The sequence below is a fragment of the Micropterus dolomieu genome, linkage group LG16 (genome assembly GCF_021292245.1).
Source record: "Micropterus dolomieu isolate WLL.071019.BEF.003 ecotype Adirondacks linkage group LG16, ASM2129224v1, whole genome shotgun sequence".
Classification (NCBI taxonomy): Eukaryota; Metazoa; Chordata; class Actinopteri; order Centrarchiformes; family Centrarchidae; genus Micropterus; species Micropterus dolomieu.
In genome coordinates, this window is record NC_060165.1 from 7,970,076 (window position 1) to 7,982,902 (window position 12,827).

The 12,827-nt window shown below is 38.0% G+C and overlaps 1 protein-coding gene across 1 annotated transcript; it reads right to left on the reverse strand.

Moving 5' to 3' along the window:
• Positions 1–946: 946 nt before the first annotated feature.
• LOC123984879 (solute carrier organic anion transporter family member 1C1-like) lies at positions 947–11,131 on the reverse strand. Its single transcript, XM_046072096.1, has 14 exons — positions 11,081–11,131; positions 9,368–9,509; positions 8,538–8,670; positions 7,670–7,791; positions 7,352–7,498; positions 6,979–7,077; positions 6,249–6,503; positions 5,234–5,398; positions 3,695–3,890; positions 3,218–3,383; positions 2,202–2,386; positions 1,934–1,998; positions 1,677–1,794; positions 947–1,413 (listed from the first exon to the last, which is right to left on the reverse strand). Exons 1-14 carry the CDS (start codon positions 11,129–11,131, stop codon positions 1,203–1,205), a joined length of 2,055 nt encoding a protein of 684 aa, XP_045928052.1. The 3' UTR covers positions 947–1,202.
• Between the last annotated feature and the right edge of the window lie 1,696 nt (positions 11,132–12,827).

A 12,827-nucleotide genomic window follows, 5' to 3' on the forward strand; every position in this document is an offset into this window, starting at 1 on the left:
GGTAGGCTGTATAATCTCACAACTCTCAATGTCATTGAAAAATATGAAGGAAAACAATGTCAATAACTAAAACAAACATGAAATGCTTCATGTTCATTAGTGATGCTACCACATGTTAGGCCACAAACACATGTTGTCTTGTTCTAGCATTTAAAACTATACACTGTACTAGGGCTGTCCCCAACTAAGGATTTATATAGTCGAATCAGAATAGTTAAGATATTCAAATCATGTCTGTTTTTGTGCATGGCGATTACGAGCCGAAGCTAAACTGAGGCATTGTTGACCATTTTCTCTCTCTCACCTGCCATTCACCGGTCTTGTGCAGAGTTTTGGCCGTGCTGCCGACAAGTGCATGCACGTCGCGGTTCATCGCGGGTCTATTTCAAGTAGCTGGCTATTTAAAAACGATATAATATTCTTTGTGTGGTTCATCAATCGTGATAAATTACCCGAAAGTCATGCGAGGTGCGCACAACTCGGCACAACACTGAAGCTCCGTCTCTTCAGCAAGTTTTCCTCCTGCCACTATATACACGCTTCGCCTACACATGCGCACTGATGACCCAGGGTTACAATTTTGGATTTATTCACGCACTTTTAATTTATTCGAAGTTATTTTTTTTCTTTTTACATGTTTATTTACAGCATTAAACGTTGACATGTTTATTGTATTAAGCTGTATATTAACTTTTTGGGAGAAAACTGGTAATTCTACGTAAAATCAGACGTTGAGCACCCTCATATCGCCAAAATGGCATGATCCTTGTTTCTCTGCGAAGCTTCGACTGTGAGATTGACAGTCGAATCAGGCTCCGCCCACCGAAGCATCGAATCTTCGACTATTGGGGGTCAGCCCTACACTACATGCATTATATGGTATATTTGCCAAACTGTCACTGCACGTACATCACTTTAAATGTAAAGCTGTAGGATGAGACATTACTATCGTTACCTGACCTAATGTTATTCAAGTATAAACTGGTGATGGTTGTTCATATTATAACAAAGCTATAGTCAGGATCATTGACCTTTCACATGAACAAACAGCAGCTGAAGTTTTTGGAACAATATCTATGTAAAAAAGAAGTGTACTGCTCTAACGCAATTTGGTCCTGTACAGATGCAACAGAGGACATAGACAATGGAAAATCTGTGTCATTCATTTGCACTATACCATGGTATTGCCTTCATCAAACACTTTAAATAGTGCTCTCCTTGTCTGTGTCTTTGTTTTTGGCAATGTTGATGGAGGCGTGTCCATTGCCCACGCTGTTACCCTCCAGTCCATTTTCTTTGGCCTGATTCCTCAGTGCTAACTTCTTCTGTCTCTTTACAATTTTGAAGTAGAGGCCTCCCCACAGCATGTTGGCTAGGAAGTAGAGTCCAGTAATCAATCCCATGAACGTCATTCTGTAAGTAAAGTACAGTGGAATAGGTTAAGTTTTGTGCATAAGTGCATTTATTTGAAATGCTTAATCTGAGGTCTGTGAAAACTGAAATGTGCAATAAATGTAACAATCCAGTAGAAACTTTAGAAATCCAATGGATATACTGTATGTATGTTTTAAAACACCTCTGAAGCTCATTAATTTTTTTATAATGTGTTACACAGTACAAAGTATTCCTCGTTCATATATTTGTTAGTTAATATCATGTGTCTGGTTTTACTGTACCTAAATGCGTTAGCATCATAGAGTCTACATGCTCCACGGCCTCCACAGTGCTTGGTACCCCACTTCAAACAGGTTTGGTCAATCAGTGCTCCAAAATATATTGGAGGTGGTATGCCACCTGAAAACACAGTCACACGTGCTTACACATTAAAAGAGCCAAACGGTAATTGCATTAATCATTGCTGTCGGTATAAGAATCGCTCTGTGAGTTAAATACAATTTACAATAAATAAAACCATAAAATATTTGGTACTCACCCAGAGTTCTTACTATCAGCGTTTGCATACCCAAAGCCAGTGACTTCAGGTCTGGCTGTATGGATCTGGAAGATTAAATATCATATCAGCTTTTTAGCTTTAAGAATACACAAGCTGCATTACTAACTATAATAGTGTTACAGGAGCAGCTCACACAAAGTCCCCATTTTGATGCTTGCTGCCATAAAATCACTTCATTTGTCAAAAATCAATAAGACACTGCAAGGCATCCTTAACACCCAGCCGTAAAAGCTTGTGTGTGTCTGACCTGAGCAGTACGATGTATCCTGGCGTGCCCCCACAGGCAGAAATGAAGGACCCCACTACAGACAAAGCCATGAAGATTTTAAATATATGATCACAGTCACTCTTCCTGGGGCACTGGCCCAGCACCGTGGACATGTTCATGATTGGAGTCATCATCTCCCCAACACAGGTACAGTTATGAAACACCTAAAAAAAAAAGAGAAATAAAATAAATGTACCTTTGACTGGGCTGTAGGTAGGTTGTGCGCATTTCTTTTCTTTTCTTTTCACATTTGCCTCTTTGAGAAGAGTTTGGTTTCCAAAATTCAAGTACTAATTATCAATTTATATTTGTCTGATATGGATTCCTGAGCACATTCCTGTTCCCAGAGCAACATCTCCTTTTGATATGAGTGACCCAATGGTTTCTCTCATGCCACCCTTTGGAATAAGTACTCCTGAGGCTCCAAGAATAGCAAAATTCTCAGTATTTGGTATGGTATGTCTTCCATCCAGTGCTATGATGAGGTGTAATGAACATGGTAGTCTCTAGGAGCTATATCAACACTGATAGTATGAGATTTATTTTAGATCACTTTGTGATGTACAGTCTATTTCACAAGTAATTGTTTGATAATGTAATGCAATTCATTTTGGGGACGTTTTTAGGAATCTTCAGACTTCCCACAGAGAATTTGCCCAAATCAAAGCTTAGATTATGGGCTTATACTTTAAATAAATAAAGTCTAAACATGTCCATCTGGTTAAAATTAATTCTGGTCTTTTAAGGCCACTTGTCAGAGCAGAAAATGGTATCATTGCTGTGTCCCTCCCTTTTTTCACCTCTTTTTCTGTACGATTACTCAGAGAAAAATAAACACAATATATGACTTTGCGAGACTTAAAACACAACCATTTAGCAAGAAGTTTCATGAAATGACATGTACAAAGAGCTGTTGTTTGCCTGTGTTATGCTGAGTGTGTCGCAATCTACCAGTTGTATCTGTTTTTATGAAGGAATGTAAGTTGCCGTCTTACAATTTCCTTGCCAGTGCCGGTGGATGTCCGACAGCCAGCCAGGCAGGGCGAGGCATATGTCATTCCGTTGTAGGAGCATACTGGATCCCAATGCTTGATTGAGCAGGAGCAGCCCATGTTGCACTGGGACAGCAAAGTCTGTTGGTTGTAGGACACTTGAGGAGCCCTGGTGCACACAGACATGAAGAGACACATGAGTAGCGGACATTGGTCCAGTGAGGCATTAACTTTCCAGGGAGATCATTCTAAACTAATGATGAAGTAAAAAAACATGTCAGTTGCAAACTTTGCCAGTAATTAAGCCAATTTTCTTTCTTCATATTTTGAAGTAGTTTGAACCAATAATTTGGGAGAAAATAACGTCAGTCTGCAGAAATATTAAAAGCAAAAAACAACCAACATCAAAAAAACCCAAAACCTAATGTTAGGAAACTTTGCAATGCACCTTTAACTTCTATTTTCATGCATGCCACTTACCCCTGATATGAGACTGTAAGACCTCCCACCTCTGCATTGTCACAGTGGATGAAGACCTTAATGCAAAACAGGCAAAAGGACCCGAGGGAGGCAGCGATTGACACCCTGGCTGCTCCGATGACACCCAGCTTGAAACGTTTCAGTATAAAACCTCCGGTGATGATGCCCAAAGCTACTGCTGGCAGGTTTAGTATACCTGGATGGATGAATAAATGGACTAATGAACGGACAGATGAAATGGAACCACACACTGGAGATTCTATAAAATGAAAATGGCACACCGATAACAAGGCTTTATGTGCCATAAACATTTGGTAACACAAGCACGGGAGCTTTTGAAGGGTAAGAATATAAAGGCACTTAGTTATTGTCTGCTAAATGCCGTAAATGTAAATGAATTGGGGAATTGGGAGACAATGTCATAGATGCCTTTGAAAGTATGTTAGACTGTTATATTAGTTTAGTCCTCAACTTTTTTCATCTGATGTACTCCACAGCCCCATCCTTGAAATCAAATACCTCTTTCATCAACACAACCTGTTATGTTCCAAATTCATTTGAAATAATTTGAACTATGTTTTTATTAAATAAGTGGATTGCATTGCAATATTTTTAACAATATCCATCAACTGCTAAGTTTGCATCAATACCACTTGGAGTGGCAGAAACTGGACATTTCTGCCATTTATCTATAACCATCAACATGTTACTTTCAACAAACTATGTCAAGTGGCCATTACTTTGAGTTAATTATTCTATCCAATTTTACTATTTACCCAATACCTTTAGCTATGTAGTCCAAAAACTATTGCTTTTAGCTAACTATTTTAATCATTAACCAATACCTTTAACTATTTTAACTATTTATCAATTACTTTTAGTTATGTTTCAACCATTTGTTCATTCATTTGCTAACTCAAGCACTCTCATTTGCAACATTCCTCAGGTGTTGCAGCTGCTCTAATGTGTGGATTTTTTAAAAATCTCATTCTTTCAAAAAAACCCAAATATTTGAGCTCCTCCACAACCTTTCTTCATATCAAATGGATTACAAGTACCCCGGGCTGGATCAATTAATGACTAAATTTATGGTGGCTTCATGTGCTGATAAGAGACTGTTCCTGACATAACCAACCAAACAGTGCATTCGAGAGCTATGTTGTGAGAAAGTCAAATCCATAAGACATAATAAACTTTGTCCATTAAAAATGGTTATTTTTAGCAGATAATTGTTGCTGTTCCAATGTTACATGTCACAATAGTAGGTGATTGTAGACAAATATTGTAGACAAATATTCCAACTATACCACTGTCAGCTAGCCAAGCTAGTAAACAGTCATAAAAAGCTAAATATAGCTCAGGGTGCTATGTTACAGAAATACACAAAAGAGCCCACAGTGGGCTACTAACTGCATACATTTTAAGTCAACTTAATCTCTCGCAGTCACACTTCCCTTTAATAATATCATTGTTTCAGCTGCTTTGGGCTACAAAGTGCAGTGAATGCAGAATGAGTGGGGGTCAGTTAATGCTCTGTACCTATGAGGAAGATGGCCTTGGAAGCTGATTGGCCATAGACTTGCTCCAAGAACTTTGGCTTGAAAGTGATCATGCCTATGAAGCCGTTGACAGCCACCAGGTAGGTGAGGATCATCATCGAGTAGATGCTGTTCTTGAAGAGTCTCCTCAGAGATGGAATGAAATCTGGTGAAGAACAAAGCGCAAAGAGAGATCATAGCAAAGTACTTTTATTGAGTTAATGGTAATGTTGAAAATGTTCTATTTTATACATATAATTTATGTACATATACTACATCTATAAAAATTCACAATGCAAATTATCCACATATATTTAGTAATGCATAGTTATATATTTTTATATTTACCAATATTACCTTATCCAACACATTTTTTAATTTAACTGGCACACTAATTTTCTTGGCATTTTAAGCATGTTGTCTCCATGAGCTTCCGCATCATATATTCATGAAACAGCATATTACATAACCTCAATTTAATTCATATTTTTTGTTTTAGATTAAATTTTTATTGTCTTATTTTCAACCATTTTGTTATTTTTATAGTTCTCTTTTGCAGCTTTTTGGAAATAATACCACTTTTATATTATAATTTACAAAAGTGATTATTTCGTTGGAAAGACTGCTAAATTGGTCTGATAATGTTTTGCAATCTATTATGGCTTGACTGGGCCTTAGCTTAAGTAACATTTTTCTGGGCCAGACATGGTTAATGATTAAACACAGAGTGACCCACTGGTTGGTGTATAACATTTTTAGATGTTTAGGGCGTTTTTTTTGTTTTTTTATTATTTATGCTGCTACCCATCTTGCCAGGTCACCCTTGAAAAATAGATTCTTAATCTGAATGGGTTGAATAAAGGTTATAATAAAATAATTTTAAAAATTAGTGGTAGTTAAAAGCATTATTATTATTATTAAGTAATTTTTTGGTCAAGGATTATATGATGACACGTCCTTAAATGCATCATATTGCTTGATGGCGTTTTTTGCTGATGCAAGCACTCGGCTGGTACCTTTAGCCAACTCCTGGAATGAAACAGGCTTCTCCTTCTCCTCATGATCCTGGTTATCCTCTTGCAGGAAATTCTCATGCTCTGCCACTGTAGCGAGCTCTGTGCTTTTACTCTGCTTCTGCCCCTGCTTGGGCAAAGACTTGGGCAGGAACCAGAATGGGATACTGGACAACAGGATCACAGCGCCAGTCACTATGAAGCCCAGCCACCAAGCTCCCACCCAACGAGAGTCCTTGTAGTTGATGGAGATGCTGTCTGGGAGAGGGAAGACGAGCAAAGTCAGCACATTATGAAGGAGGTTTTGTTTATAGGACTGTCTTTGCTTACCCCTTATTCTTTTCGTCATAACATCTTAGACACAGCTTAGCAGGAGGATAGAAACAGTCAAATCTCTTGCTGAGGGACTGTCAATGGCTCTAATCCATACAATAGTGAACTAGTCCTACAGTGTCAACAGGATGAATGTTGGGAAATCCTCTCTGGAAGATTTGTAACAACAACCTTGTTATGTAGGTTCAAAGGGAGGAAAACCTGTTTTGCTGAAGAGAACTTTGATGCCACATTTCAACAGAGGGGTTATGCGTAATAGGACTGCACACAGCCTATTACTCGATATTTGTCTATCAATCAAGGGTAATAGTGACTTAAGGGTAATAATACAGGAAACATTTTCTAAAAAACAGTACAGTCTGCACGTTGTGCCACATTAACACATCTGTAAGTTCAATACCTAAATCCACAAATCCAACGTCCACGTAGATCTTGGCAAGGAATGACCCGAGCATAAACCCAAACATAGGTCCTAAAATTCCCACAGTGTGGATGCAGGCTGTCAAATGGAAAAACAGAGAGATGTATTCTTATAATGTGGCATTTATCAATAGGATAGGCACGCAATAAAGCAACAAAACACCAATACTGGGACAGTGAGTAAGTTAGCAGGCTTATAAGAGTAAAATATCAGTGACTGAAGATGGAAAATAATGTAGGCAAGCTCTGAAGCAGCATACAGTAACTAGCCCAAACAGGAAACTATGTAATATGTAAAGTGTGTAAAATGAAATAAAACTAGCAGAGACGGTAGAAAGTAAAAACGAACAAACCCAAATAGAAAGGAGTGTTCTCTTCTCTGGAGAAGTCATCCAGGTAGGACACACCCAGAGGCATGATGGGAGTCTCTCCAATCCCACGCAGCATGTTTCCCAGGAATACATAGATCCACAGGGACGAGCCGGCTGCCTTTTCACAAGCTGAGGGAGGCAAACTTGACTGAAACTGGAACGCAATATTGCAAATTCTTTCGAGAGCATTGCTCATCTCCTGCTTCTATGAAGTGATTTAAGTGTCATATCCAACATGTGACTGAAAACGTAAATCTGAAAGATCTTGTGTGAAATGCAGCGAACGTGTTAGTCACATACCTTTTCTGGCCTCTAAATCAGGCGTCTCGTCTGCAACAAGAGTGTGGTTGGACAGACAGGGCAGGGTGCTCTCAGTGCTGTTGACATCTGTACGGTGAGACATACTGGTCTCATATTTATACCTGGGAAATATTGAGAATTATTACACAATGGTAAATTTTAAGATTTTGCAGCAGCAGCATGAACAGGGTGTGGCCATGGTGGGTACTGTTTTTTTAGCATCTTTCTATCTTTAGGCCTACAGCATGTCACTCAAGGAAAACATGCCATATGTTGAAACGTACTGTATGTGTCCTTAAATACAAATATCTCCTTAACAACAGCAGGGCTGAATTAACATATGGACAAAGCAGTTAAAAGCCTCAGGGCCCCAAACACCCAAGGGCCAAAAAAGGCCCAGAGTTTAGAGTTTTAACTTTGATTTGAACTCATATTAAACAACATCGTATGTGTTGCTAAAGTTAATAAAATTACTGTAAACGCATTTACACAGAGGAAACCTGTGTGTGCATGTAGTTTGTATAGGTGACTCAATAGCAGATTTTTTGCCCTTAGGCCCCAAACAGATTATTCCCACCATGTGCATACTGGATTAAGTGAAATTGGCTGCAATTTCATCGTATTATATACCTCATGTCTGACCTTCAGTCTAATATATTGTACCTAGAGTTACACTAGTCATTTGACTCTTCCCGCTGTAGTTCAATTAAATGTCAAGAGCTTCTGCCTCCAAGAACTGATTTTAATTAAGGATCTGTGTCATTACTGCTATATATACACACCATTACACACAGTATTATATAGTACATATTACAGTATTATATACAAAATCTGAATATCAAGAAGATAAAGGAAACTGTGTACTAACAGTCCCTGTAAGAAGTGAGGCAGGGCTATGAGGAAAGATCCAACAGCCATGATCAAACAGCCAATCGCGATCAGCCTTGGACGATGGAGTTTAGCACCAAAGTAGCTCACAAAGGTTATTACCAACAGGTTGCCTGAGAAGGAGAAGAATTAACAAATAAGTTAATGAATTATTGGCTTAAAGGAATTGGTTGACATTTTGGAAAATATACATATTTACTTTCTTGCAGAGGGTTGTGTGATTAGATAGATGCTACTCTAATGTCTTTATGCTAAATATGAGGCTAGAGTCAGTAGACTGTTAGCATGACTTAGCATAGCCTTGAAATGGGGAAACAGCCAGCCTGGCTCTGTCCAAAAGTAACAAAATCCGCAAACCAGCACCTCCAAAGCTCATTATCATTATTAGTTATTAGTTATCATTCATTCGATAAGTCATTTGATAAGTTTACATCTCATTTATTAAATCCACAGATTTTATTTAGTTGTCTATGGACAGCGCCAATCTAGTTAGACTGTTTCCAGTATTTGTGCAGTTCACTGGCACTATAGCTTCATATATAGTGTACAGACATGGGTGGGATCAATCTTCTCATCTCACTCTCGGCAAGAAAGGGAAAAGGTGTATTTCCTAAAATATGAAACTTTTGGAAAACAAACAAGTGGGAGGATTGGTGCATTCATCCACTACATCAATCCAATATTAATTTGGCATTTTCAAAATAATTATTTAGAATACCGATATGTGATGTAGCAAAAAACAAAACAAAAACAAAAACAAAAAAAGACAGACATGTAACTGTCCAGAATCTTTCCAAAAGCTGCACGTACCAATTTCAAAGCTGCCATCTATAACCCCTGTGAGGGAGCTGGGGATATCGAAGCGCCTCTCGATCTGGGTGATGGAGCTCTTCATATAGGCTCCACCAAAGGCTTTAGCAAAGTATACACATGCCATAGAGAACAGGAAGAGCTGGAGACACAAACAAGCTGTAGGGTTAAACTGTTCTCTAAAACAAGAACAGTAATTGTTTTTAATTTGATTTGATTATGTTTAGTGAAAAGGGCTTCTGCGATGACTGATTTTCTCAATCTTTAAATTGTGAACATGAGTTGTAGCCTGTTGTAAAATTACCTTGGTAATAATCTCAAAGGCTTCAGAGTGAGAGGATTAATCTACTTTTTTTTGCAGTTTCAGTGGTGCAATGAAAGGTTTTGGAAGGAGTTTTTTTCCCCAATACAAAAAGGACAAAAGGCTATAATTGCACCTTACACAAGTGTTAAGGGAAATGGTGAAGGACTAGTGTCACTACTCTCATGATAGATTAGGCTCACACACAACACATTTAAAGACCTACAGTACTTCAGACCAGCTTTCAACATTGATTGGATTTACATTCATTTACATTAATGTAAATGAAGGTAAATCCAATCAACTAAAACAATCTAGTATAGTAAGTCTTACTCTTGTCATTTCCCATCATGTTTGTGATGGACAAAGAACATGGATTTTGGAATCACAGGAAACAAGATGTCAAATCTCTCAACCAAGCAAGTTAAACACTATATTCCTGCAAAGACATCTTCTGGAAATTAAAGGAAACAATACTTAGTGAAACCTTCTATTTCACTAATTCATTTGGAGTTATTTTGCTTTATATACTGTACAACTGTTTAATTTTACACAAGACAAGTTAATTTAATATTTTTAATATTAGTTCTTGCATGCAGCCACATCCTTGCCACAGAGTTAAAGATTAAAAAGGGATGTAAGCCTGGATGTAGATCATAGAACATTCTGTGAATTTGGTTAAACGACTAACTACTTGCCTAATAGTTAAAACTCCACAGGTAAACAAAAGGTTCCTCCAGAGTTCAATACTTTTTTTTAAACAAGCAAAGAGGTTTTGTGGTTCACTGAGGGAGACTAGTTACTTTTTACAAGAAATCAACCAAATACGAATTGCAACTGAGAGCTGATTGCTTTTTAAAATCAGAATTAAAATCGTTTCAAGATAAAGTCGACAAAGTGAACCAATAAAACACAACTGTCACATGGTATAAATATAGGTCACTGCAACCATACCACTGTTTTTCTTCCTGAAAAGACCTTCAAGTGCCACTTTAAGGACTATCAACCTTCTATCTATACACGCGTCTGATTAACACTCATTAAAAGCTCTGTTCCTCTTCCACGAGCAAGAGAAAAAACACTTCATTCATATGGCATCAAAATCTCAAAGTTTTAACTGGTCGAGAAAAATATGTTTGTTAATATTTTGCATTTTACTGTCTCATAAGGTATAGCATTTGTCAGGCACAGATGATACTGACATTAGAATGTCATACCAATACACATATAGAGCTAAGGTTAAAGAAAAACAGTTTTACAGCTTTTACAACTTGGCACTATCCCAGGTTTTTAGATGTTTGAATCCATTAGTGTTCAAAACCATGGATTTGTGTGATAAAGACCATACATGAAGCAGATGGCAATGTTCCCCAACACCTTGTAATGCAGGTAAATGGTAACATTTCACTGACCTTGAGCTTGGAGCAACAAGCCTCACGTGTTTTTTTGGACTCTACACTCATGATGCTCCTGCAATAAACGGATCTGCAGAAAGAAAGACCAATGTTACGAACACATCAAAATTTCGGGCAAATAATGTTCATTTCACCTGATTTTTCAAATAGTTTTACTCCAAAATATGCCAAATTTAAAAAATTACTTTCTTTCTTCTTACCAATTTCTTCTAGACAGATTAATATAAAGAGTTTGTCAATGTATGTAGCAGTGTGATTTTATATTGACTGAAATAAGAGATTACCATCATGTCATACATATACCGGTTATATACACTAACACACCAGTAAAAGGTATACTTTTCCATCTTAGAGGGGAACTGTGCAAATTAATAGTGAAAAACAAGAAAACGTAGTTTACCTGAAAAGCAGCAGTGGTCCTGTGATGGACTGGAAGGTTATGGTGAAGTAGCTGTAGGCGTGCTGTACCTGGCAGGACTTTGTGCTTAAAGCAAGAGTCTTATCACAAATAAACTATAACATCACCTGTAATCAGTAACCCAGCCACTCATGTGAACTCGTTGATCATGTCAATAGAAAGCCCTCCAACCCCTCACTCATGCAGACACACACCCAAACGTGACTGCCCTGGTTGGGTAAGGTCCAATGGGATGGATGTCCTGACCAGCACCGGAAGGGTTCAGGTTCACTGAATGCAAACACACACTCACAGTCTTCGCACACTCGCACATCCTCCTCTGTGATCATCATAAGCCTCCCGAGTATCCATCCTTTTGAACGCACAACAAAAAGCAGCAGCATGAAGCTGGCCAAAGCTTATTTTACAAGCCTGCTGTTTCTGTTAGTTTGCCGTTTTCAAAGTATGAAATTCTTTCCTCTCCTGGAAAAAGTCAGCTTTTGTAAGGCTGGGTGTTTCCTAGGCCTGATCAAAGTCTTCCTGTCCCATTGATAGCCACTAACAATGGCTTTTCACTGTGTCGCACATCACCTGATCACACTTGTTCTGAGATACTCCATACTCCCGATTAGTTCCTGACAGATTTCAAATTAAGCACACCATAGAGGTTTGAGATCATTTTGACATCAGAAATGTCAACTGCACCTCGGCTGCTCCTGATCAACATGGGACAACTTGTCAGCTGTGTTTCATATGTGTTGCAGTAATGACAGCTTATTTTAGTAAAGAAGAACAGTATTCATGTTACTGTAGGTAATACACAGAACACATTGTCAATAATTTTCAGAGGGAATTTTTCTTTCGTAAAAAGTTGTTTCAACCAGTAAGTTGCAGAAAGATAGTGATTCTGGAAAGAGATCATTTTTAAATGTCATTTCTCAACGCTATAGTATATATTGCCTTTACTGTGGTATTAAGGCAGAAATCTCATACAGCACAGCATCCCAAAACCTTAGCAAATAAAACCCAAGACTACCTCCATGGCTTGACATCACTATTGAGAAGCATTTGTTATTTGCATGAAACAACCCTTTAACTTCTGGAAGACTTGGGAATAGGAGTGATCACAGCCGGAGCAGTGTGTCTACCAATATATACTTAGGGTGAAAAGGTGTGAACTGCACAGAAAGAAGATACATACTACAAACTGGAGATTAGTAAATGATTAATTTTATTTTCTTATTAGAAATCTATAAAATCTGAATACATTAGAATTTGATTTGGAAATCAAATGGACACATTACAGCATTGTTTATTCTTGGCTCTGGCTTGTGCCGTCAGTACTTT